The 23528-nt window shown below is 34.8% G+C and overlaps 3 protein-coding genes across 3 annotated transcripts; 2 read left to right on the forward strand and 1 right to left on the reverse strand.

Moving 5' to 3' along the window:
- Positions 1–373: 373 nt before the first annotated feature.
- LOC116124836 (disease resistance protein RML1B-like) lies at positions 374–8974 on the reverse strand. The gene is made up of 9 exons (XM_031410598.1): positions 8869–8974; positions 8430–8772; positions 6406–6705; positions 4200–5301; positions 3815–4087; positions 1987–3561; positions 1629–1784; positions 720–901; positions 374–585 (listed from the first exon to the last, which is right to left on the reverse strand). Exons 1-8 carry the CDS (start codon positions 8972–8974, stop codon positions 728–730), a joined length of 4029 nt encoding a protein of 1342 aa, XP_031266458.1. The 3' UTR covers positions 374–585; positions 720–727.
- A 4723-nt stretch (positions 8975–13697) lies between these two features.
- Positions 13698–17578, forward strand: LOC116124837 (protein NLP8-like). The gene is made up of 4 exons (XM_031410599.1): positions 13698–13733; positions 14971–15353; positions 15839–15954; positions 16297–17578. Exons 1-4 carry the CDS (start codon positions 13698–13700, stop codon positions 17427–17429), a joined length of 1668 nt encoding a protein of 555 aa, XP_031266459.1. The 3' UTR covers positions 17430–17578.
- A 1467-nt stretch (positions 17579–19045) lies between these two features.
- On the forward strand, positions 19046–22393 carry LOC116124866 (peroxisomal membrane protein 13-like). The gene is made up of 5 exons (XM_031410629.1): positions 19046–19184; positions 20069–20300; positions 20527–20810; positions 21476–21568; positions 21921–22393. The coding sequence occupies exons 1-5, from the start codon at positions 19155–19157 to the stop codon at positions 22140–22142; spliced, it is 861 nt and encodes a 286-aa protein (XP_031266489.1). The 5' UTR covers positions 19046–19154; the 3' UTR covers positions 22143–22393.
- Positions 22394–23528: the final 1135 nt, after the last annotated feature.

Consider the following 23528-nt stretch of genomic DNA (forward strand, 5'->3'; position numbering starts at 1 on the left):
CTTCACTTTCACTCCACCTCTTGGCCAAGCTGCTCTCTCTCCTCCTTTTCTCTCTTTTCCTCTTCTCTCCCCTCTTTTGCATTAATCCTTTCTCCTCTTCCTCTCTTCTTCTGGGCTTTTTCTTCTTTTAAACGATTAATGTTCACAAAAATATCTTGGAAAATTTTACTTAGTCCTCACTTGTTTCGGCTATTACACTCTACTCCCTCAAAAAGCTTCTAATTTGTACACTTTACCCCCAAAAATCATAAAATAAAATTTAATAAAATTCCATAATTATACGGGATATCAGTGTATCACATGAACTCATACATATTGATCAAATCAGATAAAAGTGTACATTCCACGATAAAGTTTCTATCAATCTCTGCCGATTAATTCACACAAGCAAATTAAGAACATAAATCCAATAACTCACACATGTTGATGTCCAAATAGAATATTTGATGTCATCTCTTCGGACATATCAACTTTTAAGCATACGCAACACAAATTTAGTTGTTCAAGATTTATTGAAACAAGAAAAAGTTGAAGTCTTTTATCTTTACCAACTTTATCACACACTCATAAGATTCTAGCTCGTACCTGTACAAATTACAATTAACTATAATGAGTATTCATTAAATACAAAAACATAAAAATTAAACTATAATGAGTATTCACTGGATATAAATAAATTAACTAGAGGGAATTGAGAGAATAATGAGATTTAAACTTACTGATATATTCAGAGAACAAATCCATAGGATTCAATTCCTGGCCTTTTGCCTACAATTGAGATTTCTACTTTAGTTCTTTTAGCTTGTGGTTCGTCATTGTCACAACAACTATTTTCACCAGATTCTGCCTCATCACGTCCTCGCTTGGTGGTCGATCTAACAAAATCTTTTATCTCCGGCACCTATTAAGCATTGAAGAACAAAAATTACTGTATACACACATCCAAATTTACTGTCTTATCAAAAATTTTATTATGCTTCGTGAGCGATTCAAGGATGTATTAATGGTAGTTATAAAAAGAATTATATATAAACCCCAAGGAATTGGTTTAGCAGTCAATAAGGTTGCTTCCTTCACATGGATCTGTGACCGTTTACAACCATTGATCTGGTCGGAAAATGGCCAAATCCACGACCATCTAGCTATTTTCGGCTTTCGATTTGGCCAGACAATTTGGCGCACAATCAGTCAGATCCAGCCAGTCGTGCACTGTTTCGATGACTGCGATAGTTGTCTTGGGTGACTAAGGGTATTTTGGATATTATCTATGTAAATAGTGAGGGTATTTGTGTCCAAAAAATTAATATATGAGGTTAAAGAAGTCATTTCAGACATTTGGATGAATTATTATTTAGTAGATATATGAGGGCATTTGTGTCCAAAATGTTAATTAATTAAGAGTAAAATTGGTATGAACAGTTGATTACCTCAGTAATGGAAAAAGAACACCCTCCTAAACGGTAATCGAATTACTTACATTGTTTTTACCTACAATAACTACTATTGATATTAAAAGTTTACCGTAATAATTTATTACTTAACATCCAAATGTAGTAACTGCAAGAAAATAAGATAGATTGCCCGAAACATACACAGTGTAATGGGAATTAAGATCCGGATGGACTTACCAATGTATTGAGAAACTTGTTGACAGCAAATTTTGTTTCCTCCTCACAGCGGTTACTTGCACTAGATTCGGCCTCTTTATTTCTAACAATGCTTTGGTTAATGTTGACAATTACATCTGTTGTTGATCTACCAACAAAATCTTTTAGCTCCGACGCCTATTGAACATTAAACAACAAAAATTATCATATAAATCAAAAGCACCAAGATTCCCATATGTATGAACATTAAGTTGAACAAATATCTGTGCACCAATAGTTAATAAATATTCAAAAATCAATAATTTTTCATAAGTAAATACATTTGTTTGTAGTACGGTTGGCGAAGAAAAAGACAGAAAGTCGAAAGAAGCAGACCTACCGGTTGATTCAGATGACCAAATAAATCGTCGATAGCAGCAGCTCTTGTTTCCAGGTCACAGCTGGAACTTACACTGCGCTCTAGGTCTGTGGATTCTGATTGATTATCCATGGTTGATTCAACAAAATCTTCATAAGGGAATATATTTAAATTCGAGAAAGCTGAGTTACTGGACTCATTGAATAGATCTTCCACTTCTTTTTCATATATCGGACGAGCTCCACACCTCTTCACCTCTAATCCAGCTCCCCTCACCACTCTAAATGAACCCTTAATGGGGTTACATATTTCCTTGCATTCTCTCCGAGAAAAGAATATTAACCAAGTCTGATCTGACATAGCCTGGCCAGATTTCTCAGCTTCAAATGAAACAGCAGGAACAACTTCACAAATATGTTTGTCAACAGAAGATGAGTAGAAGCGAATCCGATGTCTGTCACCGTAACTCAACGGGATGCAATCGTCTTCCCAAGGTGGATGTTTATTGACAACAAAAACACAGCACATAACATATCCGACCAACTTACTATTGTTATACACATCAGGATGCCTATGTATTATTATTGAAGAACCCTCTTTCTGATGGAAAGACTCCGGAATTTCGTTTCCAGGAGCTGCGACATGAAATAACCTTCTCCGGTATGGTGTAATTGAAAAATTAGGATTGCGGGAGCGATGGAAACTGATGTAGAGTACAAGGTAATCTTTCAGAACTGAAAATGCCGTAGCTCTGGTGCAGCGGTGCAAGTTTGGGCAATTCACAGCAAAAACACAAACCAAGTTTGTGAACAACCCCCAAAATCTTTTTTGAACTGACGAAATATCTAGTGAAACACAACCACTTACTTTAAGAAACGACGTCATGAACGGAACTTCTGGAAGAGATTGAAGGTTCTTGCAGCCCTCCAATGAAAAAGTGTCGATCATTGAAAGACGACTTATGCTTTCAGGTAGTGAGACAAAATTGTTTCTGCTTAAATCTAAACTCCTTAGTCCCCGTAAGTCCCAAAATTTCTTGGGCAATGCGTCTTCCCTCAAATTACAGTCACTGAGATTCAAATCCGTTAAAGAATGACAACCTAGCAAAGAAGGCAGCCGACAATTAAGCGCGTTTGAACTTCTTCTTGGCATCCAACCAGCAATTAGCCGTGAATACCATCTGGGATTTTGTCTGCTTAGTGATGGTCCTCTGTATCCATGAGAAAAAAGATTTTTAAGAATCTCTACAATAAGAAGGGGCGATTTCATAATTTTAAGTTTTCTTGTTGCATCTCTCCCTATGTTAAATTTCCTCTCTAAACTTTCTTCTTCTGAACTTTGAAGTTGGAAGCAGCCAGAGAGATCCAGAAGTTGAAGGGATTCCATATAAATCTTGCTTGGAAAAGTAAGATTTATACAATTTCTCAAGCTCAAAACAATGATGTTTTTGTGAACAAACAAAGATGGGTGAATCTCTCGTAACATTATGCATCCTTCAAGAATCACCTTCTCAAGATTTGAGATTCCTATGAAGTCTGGAGTTTTGGTCAATTTTCGACAATTCCTCAAATTGATGGAGTTCAATTTTTCCAAATTCTGTAGACAAAATAGAGGCATAAAAAGAAAGAGGTTTGTGTCAATATATGAACAATCTCTCAAATTGATGGATTTCAATTTTTCCAAATTTTATTGACAAAATTGAGGCACAACAAGACAAAGGTTTGTTTTTCTTATATTTAGTAAGCACATGAATCCAAGGATGAATAAACGTCAATGATCATTGATAAAGAATTCACCAAAAAATTAGAGAAAACAAATAAATAAATGTGTTACTGATGAATAATCTTACTTGGCTTCCCTCCCATAGGTGCTCGATGCTGCTATTGCTCATGTCAAGTTCAATAATTTCATCAAATTGCAAATTTGGTAGTAACAAGGATTTCAAAGGATATCCATGCCATTCCAGTATGAGCAACTTATGGGAAAGGTACTCTATACCTTCAGGAAGTTGCACATTGTGGATTTTGAGTAATCTTAGATTAATCATATTTGAAAAAGCTTTAGCACTTGCACTCAAATTTAATTCTTTGTCAACCATGATGCCTTCAACTCGTTCAGATCCCTAAAAAATTAAGTGAACTTGATGATGTTAATTGAAGTATATAAATAAATAAATAAATGGATAAATATATGTTGAATTAAGAAAAAATAATTATTCCCAGTAAATTGCTTACTGTATTTTTAGTCAACACATGACGAATGTCGGCTTCCTCCCACAGTCGACTTCGTTGTCCAGGTTCATTAGGACATTCTTTCTTAACAATTTGTCGACCCATTTCTTGTAACAAATCATGCATCCACAATTGATTGTTTGTTGAAACAGTTATGAGACATTTCTCAATGAGACAGTTTATGCCAATAATTGGATAGAAACCAGAGCCATCTAGTATTCTTGTCACATAATCTCTATCATGACCTTTAAAGAAACACGCAATATCAAGAAATATCTTTTTCTCAGATTCTTCTAGTCCATTAAAACTTATTTGTAGTCTATCCAAAATCTCCTTGTTAGAATCTTTGCTCAATCTTTTTAGAGCATCTTTCCATTCATCCATAGTTCTTCCAAACAAAAAAGAACCCAAAACTTCGAGAGCTAATGGATTACCACTAGCATAGCTTACAACACGATTGGACAGCTCTTGGTAGCCTTCTGAAGGTTGATGGTCTTTGAAGGCTTTCAAGCTGAGAAGTTGAACAGCTTCATCATGATTTAGTTCCTCAGCTTCATACGTCTCATTCACACGTTGTATTTTCAACAAATGTTTATTTCTCGTTGTTATTATGATTCTACTACCTAAACCAAACCAAGTAGATTCTCCCGCTAGAAATTCTAACTGGTTTATATGAGTCACATCATCGATAACAACAAGAACTTTTCTATGTTGCAGCCTGTTTTTAATCTCACAAATTCCCATGTCGATATCCCATATGCTTATTTTTCTTTCCTTTTCCCTTAGAATTTGGCAAAGAAGTTGCCTTTGTAAAGAAACCAAACCATCATATTTGTCTGAAATTTCGCCAACATTAGCAAGAAAACAATTACCTTCAAATTCACTGGAAATCGACATATAAACAGCTCTTGCAATAGTTGTTTTTCCTATCCCTGCCATTCCAAAGATGCCAATCATTCGAACATCAGGTTCAGTACCTATAAGATTCCTTATACTCCCCAAACGTGAATTTATTCCTACCAAATTCTTGATATTTACCGAAGCTGAAGTATTAATTTTATTTAATATTTCCTTGACGATGTCTTTTATGAGTTCAGATTCATACCTGTAAAGTGAAAAAGAAAATAATGGTGTTACAAAACCAACCAGCCAATGAAGATGATAATAACGAATAGCATACCAAAAATAATATTAGTGACTATATGTATAAAAAGATTTCATTCTTGATTAAGTACCTTTCAATATACGTATATAATATAATGCATGCATCCCTTTCTTTTTTATTAAAGGTTTTAAAGAATTTTTCCCTTAATTCTTGATTTTCTTTCAAATAAAAATCCTTTCTTAAGAAGATTTTATATATTTCAAATTTTTCAATCATGTTTAATTCTGGCAAATCTGTTATTTAGGAATAGGTTGGAGACATTCTTTATAATGTCTCTTCCCCATCTTGTTGGAAAGGTGTTTGAATTGAATAATAAGATTGTGGTATTGTTGAGGAATTATCTATTCGCTGAATATTTGTTTTAACTTGGGTAGGCCTAGGGGAATCTCTTACTGAACAAGAAAATCTTCTTTGGGATTTAATCTGGATGAGTGTAACGCCCCACTTGAGGTATGTAGTTATTGTTTCTTCTTTTGCTCTTTTTTTTGAGTTGGTTTCTAGGTAATATTGTTTGGTATGTCGAGTACTTGCCCTGAATTTTGTTAAAAAAATAGAAGAAGTGTAGAATACCAAGCTTCGCCGGGGCGAAGAAGAATCTTCGCCGCGGCGAAGAGGTGTGGAAGCTAAGGGAAACATTCTGGACAGTTTCGCCGCGGCGACAGAAGTTTCCTCACCGCGGCGACAGTCCGACCAAAATGTTTACTAAGTTTTAGATATTCTCTTCACTAAGGACAATTTGACCATTCTACCCCTAATTAGCAGGAAAAGTGGGGAGTAAATTGTAAGGAAATTTCAAGGAGAATATGTTAGTATGGGGGTGTGTTAGTAAGGAATCAAAGGATATGGATGGAATTTCCATAAAAGAGCAAGGGCAAAATGGGAAGAATGAGTATTAAGAGGTATTAAAAAGGGTTTAGCCTTTGAAAGTTCTTCATTTTTCCAGTTCCACCGCCTCCTTCATTCCTCTAAACTCTCTCAAATTTCCTTCAATCTTTCAAGNTTATTTTTCTTTCCTTTTCCCTTAGAATTTGGCAAAGAAGTTGCCTTTGTAAAGAAACCAAACCATCATATTTGTCTGAAATTTCGCCAACATTAGCAAGAAAACAATTACCTTCAAATTCACTAGAAATCGACATATAAATAGCTCTTGCAATAGTTGTTTTTCCTATCCCTGCCATTCCAAAGATGCCAATCATTCGAACATCAGGTTCAGTACCTATAAGATTCCTTATACTCCCCAAACGTGAATTTATTCCTACCAAATTCTTGATATTTACCGAAGCTGAAGTATTAATTTTATTTAATATTTCCTTGACGATGTCTTTTATGAGTTCAGATTCATACCTGCAAAGTGAAAAAGAAAATAATGGTGTTACAAAACCAACCAGCCAATGAAGATGATAATAACGAATAGCATACCAAAAATAATATTAGTGACTATATGTATAAAAAGATTTCATTCTTGATTAACTACCTTTCTATATACGTATATAATATAATGCATGCATTCCTTTATTTTTTATTAAAGGTTTTAAAGAATTTTTCCCTTAATTCTTGATTTTCTTTCAAATAAAAATCCTTTCTTAAGAAGATTTTATCTATTTCAAATTTTTCAATCATGTTTAATTCTGACAAATCTGTTATTTGGGAATAGGTTGGAGACATTCTTTGTGATGTCTCTTCCCCATCTTGTTGGAAAGGTATTTGAATTGAATAATAAGATTGTGGTATTGTTGAGGAATTATTTATTCCCTGAATATTTGTTTTAATTTGGGTAGGCCTAGGGGAATCTCTTACTGAACAAGAAAATCTTCTTTGGGATTTAATCTGGATGAGGGCAAGTGTGAGTAATCAAAACTTATACTTGGAGACCCATTAAACCTAATCCGAACGCTTCCATGAGAATTTTTAGTTAAGTTTTCAATCTCTGTATTTTAGATTGGTTGGGTTAAAGGTTTGGGAATTCTCATTTTTAAAGATATGACTGCATTTGCTAATCCTCAATCGTCTGGTAAAGTAATTTTATCCCAACTTATTGTTTTAGGAAATATTATGTGTGATCTTGTTAAATCAGTTTGAAACAACACTGTGTGGCCTTTTTAGTCATGATTAATGACCCTAGTTTCAAAAGCAGATTGCATTACTTTGTATTGGATCCTATAAATGGCTGTTATAGAAGTGGTTCTTGGTTTTAACTCATAATCAAACATTTTAATATTCAAAGTTAAAATATCTAGTATATTTTGGTCATCTAAATAGATTGTGAAATCAGGATAACAATTGAAATAAATTAGTCCATAAGACAGACTAGATTTTATTGTTCCTAGCAGAGAATCTCTAAATCTTGGCCATCTTTAATCTCTTAAACAAGCAAAGATAGTAGTGTCCAGGCCTTCAATGCTTAAAGGTTTGATTCTTATTTGGTCTAATCTTATATGAAGATAATTATAATTCTTTTTGTATTTTTCAACCATTTCATTGGATATTAACCTAGTTATTTGAGTTGAATTGTTTACCTTAAAAGTCTTTTATTCTGTTTTAATTATGTATTTTGATTTGTTTAAGGGGTTTACTCTATCGAGACTTGATAATTTTTCTTCTTCGTAACCATCTATTACAGAAATTTTGGGAATGTTCAATTTATCAAAATGTTTTCTAAATCTTGAGGTCTTATGACCTATTTATATTTTTGTATACAAGCTTAATTTGTTTCAATTATGTTGTCATTTTGATTTATACAAATATCTTCTTGATGAACAATTTGTTCATCTCTGGTATTCAAACTGGAAGTAGACATTGATCTAGAAATTTTTTCCATTTTGTTTATCTCCTATTTCTTTCCCTAAGTGGTTGATCTAAGGTATTTACAACGGTTATTTCCTAATAAATTTATATCAGGATGTCTTGACTAGAGAATTATATATATTAATAAAATATAATTATAATATCAATTAAACAATTTAAAATTAATAAAACTAGAACTCCTAAAGTATGGGGAATTTTTATTAATCCCCACGCGATTCATGTAATTAAAATATCTAATATGAAGAAGAGGAAATAATTATAACCTGTTCTTTGCATCCCATCCACATAGATTGGCCACCTTTGTTAAGGCTCTCCTCCATGTTTGGACCTTTCCCACATCCTCCTTGAAAGTATCTTCATGTCCTGCAAAGGCTTCATTAAAGTTTCCGATTTGTTTTCTTACTACTGATGGATCCACATCATAAAAAATTGGAATCACCATATGTCCCCAAGAATCCATGCATTGAACAATCTTGGTAAGTTCATCCAAACACCAAGTGGAAAAAGCATAGTTTTGCGAGAGGATGATAATTGAAATTTTTGATTCTTCAATTGCTTGAAGGAGTTCTGGTCTGATGGGATATCCTCTCTTAAGTTCTTTGTCATCTTAATGCTCTTAATTTTCTTTTATTTAAAGCATAATAAAGATGATCAGTGAAACTCTCGAGTGTCTTCTTGAAACTTAGAAGACATCGTATTTACAATTGGATTTAAGAAGAGAATCTTTCCATGTATCATTGGGCCAAGTAATCAATGAATCTTCTAAGCAACTAGCAACTTCTCGGATAAAGTCTGATTCCTGAAACATGCCAATTTAATTGGTTTATGTTATTTTATTCAAAAGACACACCATATTATACCACATAATTCTTGAAATCAAAAATTAAAAAGAGTAACGATTTTTCCCACTCAAGGTTTGCCTTAAAACACTTTACTTAAAAAGTTTCAAAATACTACTTTCCCACCAATGTAGTATTCTTACTACCAAAGCGATTCCAGCTGCGAAATTTTCTTCACCACTATTTAACCTCCGGTCTCCTCTTACAAAACTATCTCATCCGGCACTCGATTTTTCATCAATGCCAGCCAACACAAGCTAAGGTTTCATATTCTTACTGATTTTTTATGGTGAATATTCAATAGTCACCACATTCGATCCACAGCCTCATTACAAAACCCCTTTACAGACTTTTGGTAACTCCCGAACACCGCTGAGAAGATGAATGATGAATGTATATTTGGGTGGAAAAGTGATTTTGAACTTTTGGTGGAAAGTGTCTAATGCAAACTTTGGTGGGAAAAAGTCCTTACTCATTTAAAAGATATAAGAGTTAATATGGCTCAGAGAATTAATATGATTGGATAATAATTAGGAAAAAAAGAAAAAAAAAATTGAAATTACAGCGTACCTGTAAGAGAAGCTGTGGAGGAAGGGAACACAGATTTTGGCAGACGAGAGAGGACTTACAAAGAAAAAACTCCTATGGCTGGGTTGAGGTTACCTAAATGAACTCGGCCCAGTTTATTCAAAGTCCCAAGGCATAATTTTTTAAACGTCGCGATGCCTTTTATCACCTTACACAGCACCTAGAGATATTATTCATTTGAGTGGGAGAATGCTTTCGGCGAACCTTAGACCGAAGTTTCATTATTCAAATTGCACGCCGAACCTTTCTTTCATTCTATAGTTTTGATTACACATATTTAGACAAAAAAGTTCAGATTCATCGCCTCATTATGCTTTGCCTTATTACATATTACAAAAGGTCAAAAGGATTCGATTTGACTGCCTTTACGTCTTTGATGGAGAATTGAACGTTCCTGAAATTTGATTCGTTCTCTACTTCTTTCGGATTCTTAAAATAAGCCTTAAGATTCTGTGTCCATTGATGGGAGAAATGAATATGTACTGTGCGAAGGATGATCATGAGCGTGTGCCACTCTATGCAATTTATGTTGGCTATTTTGTAGATAAATTTACATTAAATATTCTTAAATTACAAAGATTTCAATGGTTCTGAGGCTACCAAAACTTTTTCTAAGCTTTTAATTATAATTATTTCAATTATAAATCTACTCATATTCAAAACGTAATTCTATCTTCTTCCCTTCTATTAAGTTAAATAGTTCTATTATGGAATAATAAATGAAGCGGTTGGTTAACAAAGTTTAAAAGCAGCGTCAGTAGATAAATAGAGTTGTTAGCTGTTATGTAAGGTGGCATTTCTTCTTTTGTATGAAAGTTGAATACATCTATTAGCTGACTATGTCTCAATATATAAGTTTGAGAAAAAGAAAAAACAAAGACCCTGAGTCTGTTCACATATCTATTATTTAAGGTTACCTAGTAATAATGTTGAGTAAAGCTTTAAATTGTTAAAAATCAGGTTGTTGTTGTCCATATTCTTCGGTAGATTTTACGCTTGTATACCTATATATCACCTACTGGTTCTTAATGTATAAGCTCAGCTTATTCCTCTTGAATCAATTCTTTCTTGTTAAGTTCGTATGATGGCCATATTGAATAGCGTCGATGGCAAACAATTCTGTAGTTTTCTTCACTACCAAACAATCCTGAGAAAAATAATCTCACCACAACTCAATAGAGATAACTATCGTTTTCGACAAGTATTATTTGCAATATGAGCACATGATGGTGAAGATCGATCATCTGATGGGCGTAATTCCTTGTCTAACACCTTTTTTTTAAGGATTAAGTCATAAACTTAACCTTTTTCAATTTCATAAAATCAAAAATTTAAGATAGTAAGATTTTTTTTTTTTTTTTTTTGTTGGATGACGGGGTGTTCGGCCAACTTGCATGTACTTCGATTAATCCCTGTGGCCCATTGAATACCCTATAAACTCTCGACTAATCTCCAGGATCTATTGAATACCCTATATCTACAAACCCAATGTTTCAAAATAAGTCATAAATGTGATAGGTGGTCCTAAAGTTTGAACTTGGGAAGTAAATGAAGTGAGCAAACATTCTTGGCCGTTAGACCAATCCTTTGGGGTTGATGGTAAGAGCTTTACCCTCACAATTGAGTGAGTAATTAAGATTTGATTGATATTAAATACTTAGCTTAGCTTGGAATAATGGTATGTATCTATTGGTATTCAATCTTGATTATATTTTATCATAGATCTTATTAATCAAGGTGAAAATCACATCACCAACTATAAATTTAATATAATATATTTTGAGTGGGGAGAATGCTTTCGGCGAACCTTAGACCGAAGTTTCATTATTAAATTGCACGCCGAACCTTTCTTCATTCTATAGTTTGATTACACATATTTAGACAAAAAAGTCAGATTCCATCGCCTCAATGCTTTGCCTTATTATCAATATTACAAAAGGTCAACAAGGATCGATTGAATGCCTTATAACGTCTTTGATGGTGGGATTGAAACGTTCCTGAAATTTGATTCGTTCTCTACTTTCTTTCGGATTCTAAAATAAGCCTAAGATTCTGTGTCCATTGAGGGAGAATAGAATATGTATGTGCGAAGGATGATCATGAGCGTGGCACTTATGCATAATTATGTTGGCTATTTTGTAGATAAAATTTACATTAAATATTCTAAATTACAAAAGATTTCAATGTTCTGAGGCTACCAAACTTTTTCTAAGCTCTTTTTAATTATAATTATTTTCAATTATAAATCGTACTCATATTAAAATAGGTAAGTCTTAAGCTCTTTGTCATCTCTAAATGCCTTAATTTTCTTTTTATTTAAAGCATAATAAAGATGATCAGTGAAACTCCTTCGAGTGTCTTCACCTCTGAAACTTAGAAAGACATCGTATTTACAATTAGGATTATAAGAAGAGACTCTTTCCATGTTCATCGATACAATTTGGGCCAAGTAATCAATGAATCGTTCTAAGCAATTAGCAACCTTCTCGAGAGAAGTCTGATTCCTGAAACATGCCCAATTTAATTGGTTTATGTATATTTTATCTCAAAAGACACATCCATATTATACCACAATAATTCATTGAAATCAAAATTTTAAAAAGAGTAAGCGATTTTTCCCACTCAAGGTTTGCCTTAATAACACTTTTTAACTCAAAAAGTTTCAAAATACTACTTTCCCACCCAAAGTTAGTATTCTGTTACTACCCAAAGCCGATTCCAGCTGCGAAAATTCTTTCTGTCACCACTATTTGAACCTCCGGTCTCCTCTTTACAAAACTCATCTTACTCTGGCATCTGATTTCTCATCAATTGCCAGCCAACACAAAGCTAAGTTTTCATATTCTTAACTGATTTTTTATGGTGAATATTCAATCGATCACCACAATTCGATTCACCAGCCTCATTTCTATAAAACTCCTCTTACTATGACTTTTGGTAACTCGCCGAACACCGACTGAGAAAGTGAAATGTATTTTGGGTGGAAAAGTGATATTTTGAAACTTTTTGGATAGAAAAGTGTCATTAATGCAAACTTGGGGTGGGAAAAAGTCCTTTACTCATTTAAAAGATATAAGAGTTATATATGGCTCAGAGAATTAATATTGATTGGATATATTAACTAGGAAAAGAAAAAAAAAAATTGTGAAATTACTAGCGTACCTGTAAGAGAAGCTGTGGAGGAAGGGAACACAGATTTTGGCAGACGAGAGAAGGACTTACAAAGAAAAAACTCCTATGGCTGGGATATGAGATTACCTTTGGGAATTATATTCATAGATGAACTCGGCCCAGCTTTATTCAAAGTCCCAAGGCATAATTTTTTAAACTATTCATAGATTACCACCGCACTTAAGAGATTATTTCAAAGCAATGACACGTGTCCAATATTAAAAACAATCTTTATACTAAGATCTAAACATTTCTCGACACGTCATGAAGTACTACCTAAAGCTCTGAAGAAAAAGACGAGGTAAGGGAAATTACTGAGTTTTGACTGAATCTAGGTGTCCCTTGGATTGGATCAAGTGTGACGGGTGATAGATACTTGTCGCCTCAAAAATAATTTTTATTATTTGAAAATAATAAAATTATTAGATTAAATGAATATTTAAAGGAGTTTTTCACAGAGAAACAAAATTGGGTACGTCGAGCGTGTGGTGTGAAAGTGACTCGATGGCTCATTGGCTCAAGCCTATTTTATTTAGTCAGAGGCTTAGCCAAGAAGGCCTAGCATAGAATTCAGCGTTAAACATTTTGTTGGGCTTGTCAATACTGACCGTGATTTACCAAAAATTATATTAAAATAAATCCTCTTCTGCTAGAACCGGAACTACGTATATATTTATACAAAAATTATCATATTAAAATAATTACGCATATGTGGCATGGATTATTGGTCCAACTTTTACATTTTAACAATGCTGTGGTAACAAAGCAAACGCTACATTTAAATATATAGAAACTAAAATAGTATATTATGAAATAATGGTAATGGCAGAACGTGATTCATGGATTATATGGAAGATGCTTTTGTATATACCCATTTGTTGATTAAAAGCCTCAATTTGATTGTTTGATAGTGAAATTAAGTCAATTATAGAAATGGCACTTGGTCCACTACGTGGGCTCAAGAATATGGCATATCATATATAAATAAATAATTTGAATATAATAAAAGTAAGGTTAATTATAATATACAATTACCAAAAACTTTTTCAAAAATATTATCCCTTACAAATATTAAAAAAAACCCATATACTGAAGGGGATTTTCAATATTTTTTTTAAAGTTGTCGAAGCATTTAAGAGTTGACTATCTATCAAGGACAAATGAAATAACCTAAATGTAGTATAGTACTTTTACCTATGATTAATGTAGGATGCCACGGCAGTGAATTGTTGTGGGATAGCTTTCTTTAAGGATTAATCGAGGTAAACGTAAGTTAATCTAAACACATTAGTTAACAAAGGAAAAAAAAACCTAAATGTAATTTTATTTATCTTAATATCCTACATCTACAAATCCAATGTTCCAAAATAAATCATAAATGTGGCAGGTGGTCCTAAAGTTTAAACCTAGGAAGTAAATAAAGTGAGTAAACATTCTTAGCTGTTAGACCAACCATTTGAGGTTGATGGTAAGAGTTTTACCCCCATGATTGAGTGAGTAATTAAGATTTGATTGATATTAAGTACTTAGCTTAGCTTGGAATAATGGTATGTATCTATTGGTATTCAATCTTTATTATATTTTATCATAGATCTAATTAATCAAGGTAAAAATCACATCACCAACTATAAATTTAATATAATATATAAGGTTAGTATAAGGGATTTTTTCTAACCAACTACAAAATCCTTTTGGGCACAAATTATATTCATAGTTTCTTTAAGGGAGAACGACATTTTCCCACCCAAGGTTTGGCAAAATGACCTTTTCCGACCTGTTAAGTTTAAAAATGACACTTCCCCACCCATATTCCGTTAGGAAAATCGGTTCTGAAGAAGGGCAGGATGGTCGATTTACATGAAGGGCAAAAATCAAAATTTAAAAATTAGTTGCTTGCCTTCCGGTATTCGCGTCGTCGTTTTATTAATTCTCTTGAAAGAATGTCGTTTCTCTGCAACTCTAACTCCTACGGAATCCAATACACCATTTCCACCAGCAGGTTCATTACTTAAATCCATAAATGTATTTTTAAGAAGAAATAAATGTAATTGTTTTGTTTAGGAGTTTGCTGATGTATGTAGTTTTTGGTTTTGCTTCTTTGATTTGTCGAATTTCATTGATCATTCTCGGAGGATAATTCGAATTTAGGCTCTGTTTGGAAGTTGAGAAAATGTGTTTTTAACTGTTCTATCTTAGTTCTTATTAGTCGCTGATAAAGTCGTTTGAAAAAAAAAAAGAAATTGGAAGAACCTACACTGGTGATGACGATTATATACTTGAGTTCTTCCTCCCTGTCAATATGAAAGGGAGTTCAGAGCAGCAACTCTTGTTGAACAACCTTTCAGGTACTATGCAGAGAATCTGTAAGAGTTTGAGAACGGTTACACAGGGAGAAATCGATGGGAATGAAGGCTCTAAAGTCGGGTTTCAGAAGGGAACAGTTCCAAGTTTTTCACCATTGTCAATGCCGAGGAGTTCTCAGACTGCATTATCAGAAAGTGACTTCAACTCAATTGACCGGATGCCCTCGAATGTATCTAATTCTAAAAGTGATGGAACAGGATCAGATGGTCCTCGTGAACAGGTATTGTCGTTGAACAGTTTGCGACATTGTTGATTTTGATATGTTCGTAGATATCACTTGAACTTGAACAAGGGCCAGCATTGGTCTGTTTTATGTTGTCTGTTCTGTGTTATGTGGAAGGTTCAATTGATAAAGCATAAGACAGGTTCGAATTTGTTTTAATTTTCCATGATTTTTTGGCAGAAGAAGCCTTTAGAAAATGCCTTAGATCTGTAAGCAATTAATGAAGGGAAACTGTGTGATGTTAAGTAATCATTTGAGTCTTAAAAATATCCAGGAGATGAAACCTCTGTTCCGGGATTGTATCTGGTTAATAATGGCTGTCTCCTTTGCATTTATATTGAATATGAGAATCTCTGGGTCTAAAGAGACATCTGCCAAAAACCATATAATAGAAAATATCAAAATGTAAGAAGTGACTTTTTGGTGCATTATTTAAATGAAATTTTAGGATTGAACTTATGTTTTTACATTTCTTCTAGGTGATGAGTGGACTACGAAGACATTCAGAGAAGAAGAGAAGTACGGCGGAGAAAAATGTGAGCTTGGGTGTTCTTCAGCAATACTTTTCTGGGAGTCTTAAGGATGCTGCAAAAAGCATTGGTGGTGAGACTTCATGTTGCATGGTCTTGCGTATCATTAATGTTATTGGATTTTAAATTGTCATTCCATCTTTGATCTTGACCACCACATTAAAGTGCATATGTCTGGTTTTTTCGGAGAGCCATTAAAAAGCCTTTGCTTGGACTTAAACTGAAATAGGATTAAATTCATATATTTCTTTTGGAATGTACTTGTATTGAGGGATATTATACCAAATGTTTGAAAAATATTGAAAGGTTGAACCAGTTTGCAATTGTGTAGGTAGATCACATTGAAGTCTTTGAAATATGGAAGAGAATTGAGGGCTGGTATTCTTTAACTTTTAAATTTCTTTTTCTCTTGCAGTCTGCCCGACCACACTGAAAAGGATATGCAGACAACATGGGATCTCTAGATGGCCATCCCGCAAGATAAACAAAGTGAACCGTTCATTAAAGAAAATACAAACTGTGCTTGACTCTGTTCAGGGGATGGAAGGTGGATTAAAGTTTGACCCAACCACAGGTAGGTTTGTGGCAGCAGGCTCGATCATTCAAGAATTTGATGCTCGGAAAAAAATTCTCTTCCCCGACAAAAACCTGCCTGTCAAGAACCCTGAGCCAATAATCCAAGATGCAGCATCAATACCTCCAGCCCTTTGTATGGATGAGGAAAAGTCTGCTGTTAAACAGGAGGAAGATGGATGCAGTTCGGACAAAAACCAAGTAGGCCCTGACAGGAGCATGATCATTCCAAATAGCTCCGAGGGAGATGTACATAGATCAAACGTTTTCCTGATTGATTGTACTGAAGACTCCATGTTGGGCGGAATAGATGCCGGACAATTTCAGCCAGCTAAGCTTGGTGCTGCAGCTTGGGTTACTCCTGAAAATGGCTCCATGGGTTCTTGTTTTGCAAAAGGAAAAAATTGGGCTCTGAACAAGGAAGGGTTGAAATTAGAGAATTCCGACTGCCAATATGTGTCTCAATGCTTCAGCTCCTTGGCTGTTGCAGAGGAGATGGATACTAAAATGGAGGGTTATGATGGAATGATTGAACAGAACCAACCTACTTCTTCAGGCATGACAGACTCATCAAACGGTTCATTGGTGCATGGTAGTTCATCAAGCTCCCCAAGCTTTGAAGAGGGGAAGCAATCGAAAGTTCAACCAAGTTGCGGTGACAGTGGCACAAAAATTACCGTGAAAGCTACTTACAAAGAAGATATCATCCGATTCAAGTTTGAGCCTACTGCAGGGTGTTTACAACTGTACGAAGAAGTGGCAAGCAGACTCAAACTGCAAAATGGTACCTTCCAGCTCAAGTATCTAGATGATGAAGAGGAATGGGTGATGTTGGTCAGTGACTTGGATTTGCAGGAGTGTCTTGAAATAATGGAATCCATCGGCACACGAAGTGTGAAGTTCCTTGTTCGTGATCTTTCTAGTGCTGTTGGCAGCTCTGGCAGTAGCAATTGCTTTTTGGTAGGCGGTTCATAGTCTACGCCCAACACCATGCCGATCTTTTTCCCCAGCTTCCATACAAGGTGATGTTCTTCCCAAAAAGTTGTAAACTTACACCTTCCTTCCTAGTTTTTGCAGTACTCTCATGAAATGAAGCATCTCTGTCCTTTGGTCTAAGTGTTAGTCTAGACTCCAAAGAACAGCTCTGCATCGTTGAATCATCGTTCACTGCAAGAAGTCTGAAGCATAGATGATATAGATCATAAATGTCAATGTAAATAGGTCTGTATATGTTAGACATAGCAACAGTTGTAGAATAGATGTCTGTATAGAGATTTACATATTAATTTTGATAAGAATGAAGTTGTATCTCTTGAAGCTGTTGATTCCCTTGCTTTAGTTGGTAGAGAGATTGTCACAATACTGAGGGTAGTGAACAGTGTTAAACTCTTTCCTTCAAATCCTTGGATCATGGTTCGGTCAACCTTTGAATCACGATTTGAGGGTGGACTATGGTTCGATCAACCTTTGGATCATGGTTCGAGGGTCAATGAGGAGAATAATATTGATCTCAGTACTGTGAGGATGAAAATAAATATATGTTTATTATAACATCATTAATGATCGTTCCAAAGAAACTTTGTTTTTCTTAAAAGGAAATTCATTTAATACAAGATAATCTTAACATTGTTGGTGGATTTAAGATGTTAGATTGATTGAATTTGGATGAATAGTAAAAATATGATTTGTTTCAAACTTAAATAGAATAATCAAATGGTCCGTAAAGAATGGGGATTACGATCGCATTTCTAAAACCAGCAGAAAGTGTTCACTACAAGAAAACCAAACACACAAGGTTAGAAATAGTAAAAACCCCCCTATCGATAAAATTTACCCTGTTGTAAGTTTGTAAATATTATTAAGGGTGTGTTTGGTTTAATATTCTTATCTATATTCCAAAAAGATTTGTTTGTTAAATTATTTAGGAAATATTAGTATATTTAAACCCCTTAAGTTTATTAATTTTATAATATCCCCAAAAAAAGTTTAAAAATTAACAAAAATACCCCCATTCACCCATAGTTATCAGATTCTGACAATCACCGTAGGTGATAGCTGGAATCTGTCATAACAGCCTACAAACGATCGGAATTGACCGTTAATTCACCGATCTGGCCGAAAAAGGCAAGATCGACGCACATAAGGCTAGATCCGATTGGTCTGCATCGTAACGCCAGATTCCGACCAGATTCCGACGGTGGTGGCCGAAATCTGGTACTATGGGTGGGTGGGGTATTTTTGTCATTTTACAAAATTTATATACATTGGGGTGTTTAGTTAAATTAGTAAACTTAGGAGTTTTTTTGTTAAATTTTAAATTTTACCTCGTAATACTTACCCTATTCAACTACCTAATATTATTCTTAAAATCTCGTCCAAAATAACCAAACAAATGGACCCTAAATTATTCTTTATCATTTATTTTAACATTTAGAACTTGACAGCATATAATTTTTTGTTATTTTTTAAACCGAGGAGAATTTAATTATTACTGTATATCATAAACTCTTTTATGAATATTTAAGCCGTTGACGCAAAAGTGGAGCCAACACGCTCGCGCCATATTGCTAGGATCCTTCCTTTACAAAAAAACCAAAAACCAAAAAAAAAAAAGGAAAGTTCGAGGCTTCCGGTATTCGCGTCGTCGTTTTATTAATTCTCTCGAAATTGGGATGGCGTTTCTCTGCAACTCTACCTCCTATGGAATCTAATACACCGTCTCACCACCAGGTTCATTCAGAAATAATTAATTAAAATTAGTTCTCCTGTCGAGTTCATTACTTAAATCCATAAATCTATTTTTAAGAAGAAATTAGTGTAATCGTTTTTTTTTAGGAGTTTGCTGATGTATGTAGTTTCTGGTTTTGCTTCTTTGATTTGTTGAATTTCATTGATCATTCTCGGAGGAATTCTAATTTAGGCTCTGTTTGGCAGTTGAGAAACTGTGGGAATGTCTGTTTTTTTTTTAATTTTTATTCTGAACTCTTATTAGTCGCTGATAAAGTCATTTAAAAAAAAAAAAAATTATCGAATCGTTGTTTCTTTCAGATTTTTTTTTTTTTTTGGATGATAGATGAAGAGTGATGAAAGTGGTTGGATTTCATGTTACAAATGCTATTGCTGGCATTAATTAATAAATCATAGATAAAAGGTGAAGTATGTTACCGTTTAAAGTTCATTTGATTATATTTTATATATTTTTAATTTTTCTGGGTTAGATATATTGTGACAGTTCATGTCCTTTGTTGGACTGAGATTTTTTCATGGTTATTAGATTATTATTATTCCCTTTTTTTTTTTTTTTTTTTTTTCAGTTTGCTGATATAAGTTGTAAGGTGTGTTCTGGAACATGAATTGATCTAATCATCGGAAAATGGAAGTTCTGGAACCCATTTTCTGTTTCTTGAATTCCAATTTCATAGCTCTGATTCCAGTTTAATGAATGCAGTGCTTAAGGTTTTACTAGTATTTTGGCTATATTAATTAGTCATGCATTTTTATGGTTGTCATGTTGCCGAGATTTGTGATTTGAAGTACTCGAAGTTGCTTTTTTTTTTTTTTTCTTTCAATTTCCACTTGGATTTTGAAATGAATTATGTGATTTGATTTTGCAGCTAATAGTCCTCCCCAAACCATGGGATCGGGAAGGTGCTGCTTCTGGGCCTACACCTTTTAAACCCCCATCAGCTGGCAATACAAGTGATGTAGTTGAGTCTTCAGGAACTGCAAATCCTGGGGAAATTGTTTCAACTTCCGATAGGACTGCCACTGTTAATAGAAATGCTCTTGGTAGACCTCTTCCATCTAGGCCTTGGGAACAAAGCTATGGGAGTAACAGCTACGGAGGTAAATATGAATCTTTAGTTTGAAAGAAAAGAATTCTTATAATTACTGGTGTGCAGAGGACTCGCTACCTCTGGCTTTGAATAGGTGCCATCTGAGGTTAATTAAAGAAGCTTATCTTAAAGATGATAATTATCATTGTGTTGCAAATTGATGTAAAGAGATTGAGTGGCTCCTTTTCTTTTTTCATTGAATTCATTTATTAATTTTTGTTTCCTTCCTAACGCAGGTTATGGGTCTGCTTTGAACTATAATTCTGGCTTAGGTTCTGGAATGTATGGTTCATACGGTGGTCTTGGAGGAGGAATGTATGGTAACAGCATGTACAGGGGAGGTTATGGTGGTCTTAATGGATCTGGGATGTATGGGGGCGGAATGTATAATGGTGGTTTTGGAGGTCCGATGGGTGGTTATGGAGTGGGCATGGGTGGTCCTTATGGTGTTCAAGATCCAAACAATCCACATGGTGGTCCTTCATCCCCTCCTGGGTTTTGGATCTCACTTCTTCGAGTGGTAAGGTTATCAGTCCCAGTTATGTGAAATCACCAAATTATTTAACAAATAATAGATGTGAAGTAATATGTGAAGTACTGAACAATGAACCGCTGTCCTGTAATTGGAACTTTTGTGAACTTGACTACCTAATATATGGAAAATGCTATACCCACAACCTCTTCTTACAAACTTTCTCTCATAACCCCGATGTAGCAGCTTGCAATTGGTCAGCTCGTAATAGATCCCACCTGATAAATTACGGCTGACCAATTGCGAGCTGCCATGTCGAGGTTGTGAGAGAAAGTTTGTGAGAATAGGTCATGAGGGTAGCATTACTCCCCAATATATATAGCCCTTGCCTTCACAGAATCGAGTGTTTCTCACCACTACTCATCTGGTCACCATAGTTTGCTTCTGACCAATGCCTTCACTGTTCTTAGTTGCTTGCGCTTGGTTAACTTTTCTTCTATGCAATCACTAATTTATGAAGAGGAACAGAAAGATATTGGTTATTAGAATGGGCTGTGAGATCTTGTTTCAATGTGTTGAAATTTTCTCTAAAGAGTCTGCGGACCACTATATATCTGTGGATGCTTCATGTATTAATTATTTGTGGGGTTTTCTTTCTGTTGTGCTATCAGTAATTCACAGTTTTTTTTTTTTTTTTTTTTTCTGTATGGCAGATGCAAGGTGTGGTAAATGTTTTCGGCCGGATCTCAATCCTTATTTATGAAAATACGGAGGCCTTCAACATGTTCATGACAGCACTTCTTCAGGTATTCTCCCCTTTTTGTTTCCTTGTATATCTTTTGGTTATGTTTAATTGAAAATGATGGAATTGGCTTCCTGAGGAACTAGAGGGCCATAAAGACGGCAAAGATTGCTTTCATATGCCCAGTTGTTCTTTATGTTGACAGCTTGCCATTAGTTCAAGTCATAGCTATGGCAGCTTCTACAGCATTGACTTCGTACTCACTGGCCTTGTGGTTGTTTTAGCTTCATTTTCATGTTTCTTCAGTATCACTTGTGCACAATGGAGACACCATTACAATATATTTTCTTGCTATCTCCATTATTATCAGGACTTTCTGAAAAGCTCCCGGATTAATCTATGTCATTTTGCTGCAGCTTTTTGATCGCACAGGCTCATTATACGGAGAACTAGCTAGATTTGTACTGAGAATACTGGGAATCAAACGAAAGCAAAGAAAGGTTTGCCCACCAGGTCCTAATGGACTCCCTCTCCCTGGACCTAATGACATGCATGCAAATCCAAGCTTCATCAAGGGACCAAAGGCTGCCCCAGGTGAATCTTGGGACAGTGTTTGGGGAAAGGATCCTAGTAAATGAATCGACCATACTTGTTTAGCACGATGAATCAACCCTATAAGAGTAATTGAGTAATCAGCTCAGTGAAAGAAACATAGTTACACTGCCAACATGTTCTGAACATGACATGATTATGTATCTAATGTAATGTCTAGCGTATAGATCGCTTCAGTGCATATCTAGCCTGAAAGTTAAACCTTTTTTGTATTCATTAATCCGTTTTCCCCGTGGATATATATGAGATCATATGGTATAAGCTTTGATATGATAAATCTACTTTGATTTTTGGTTCAGTGCACCAAGAAAACCCTTCTAGATTTTATCCAATGATGTAAAAATCTGCCCTCAAGAAAGGAGACTTTCGGATCAATCTAAGAATCATCAGGAAGTATTTTGTATTTATGATGAAAATAGGGGGAGATATACTGATGAACACACTAATAAGACAGGCTGCAAGCAATTTAGTTTTCACAAATAATATTCTTGTAATATCTCTGACTCAAAACCATAATTTCAATGTAATCCCAGGGGAAGAAAGATGGTTTGAACTTCAAAAGGATGCATATGGTCTCGAATAAATAATAATTGCATAATGAATGAATGAATATCTACATTACTACATACATCAATGAAGATGATATAATAAATGTGGAAGAAGTTATATTACAATCAATGTTTTAAAACCCGACTCGACTGGTTCAATCGGTTCAACTAGAACCTGATCAATGAGCGAGGTCAGGTGAGGCTAATAACCAATAATATAAGACTGACTAGTTACACTCGCGGTTAGACTGATGTATTGTAGCACCCGTCAGTCCAACTGTTATTTTAACAAAAACTAGGTCACCTTTAAAAAATTAAAATTAAAACCCATATCCCTTAAACCCCCAAATATCAACCATTTCGCCCATTTTTACACCATTTCCCTGACTTTTGGTTTGAACTTTGAAAATCTTCCACTGGAGTCTCCACTCTCCCCTTCACCGTCGATTTTGTCTCTTCAACCTTCATAATGAACTGCTATGCTTGTCGTCAGCTGGGATACCAAGACTCTCCTCCCATTTTGCAATCTTCTCTATCCTCTCTTCACTCTTCAGTCTTCATTCTTTTTCACCGTCGATCTACTGTGTTCATCGTCGATCTCGAAGCTACACCGTCGATCTCCTCTTCGTCTTGCCCAAGAACTGTCGCCTCTTCCTCACATTTGCTTGATGTCATCTCTTCATAGTTCACACTTCACAGTCAAGCTCCACCTCTCCGACAATCAACAATAGCTCATCTTCACCAACACTAAGTCTCTCCGCCAATCAACGACTAACTCATCTTCACCAACACTAAGTAACTATTGCCTTACTGACGTACATTCGTGGGGCAACAAGCATTTAATTTTCTTTTGGTCAATCAACA

Source organism: Pistacia vera, unplaced genomic scaffold, assembly GCF_008641045.1.
Source record: "Pistacia vera cultivar Batoury unplaced genomic scaffold, PisVer_v2 Contig157, whole genome shotgun sequence".
Classification (NCBI taxonomy): domain Eukaryota; kingdom Viridiplantae; phylum Streptophyta; class Magnoliopsida; order Sapindales; family Anacardiaceae; genus Pistacia; species Pistacia vera.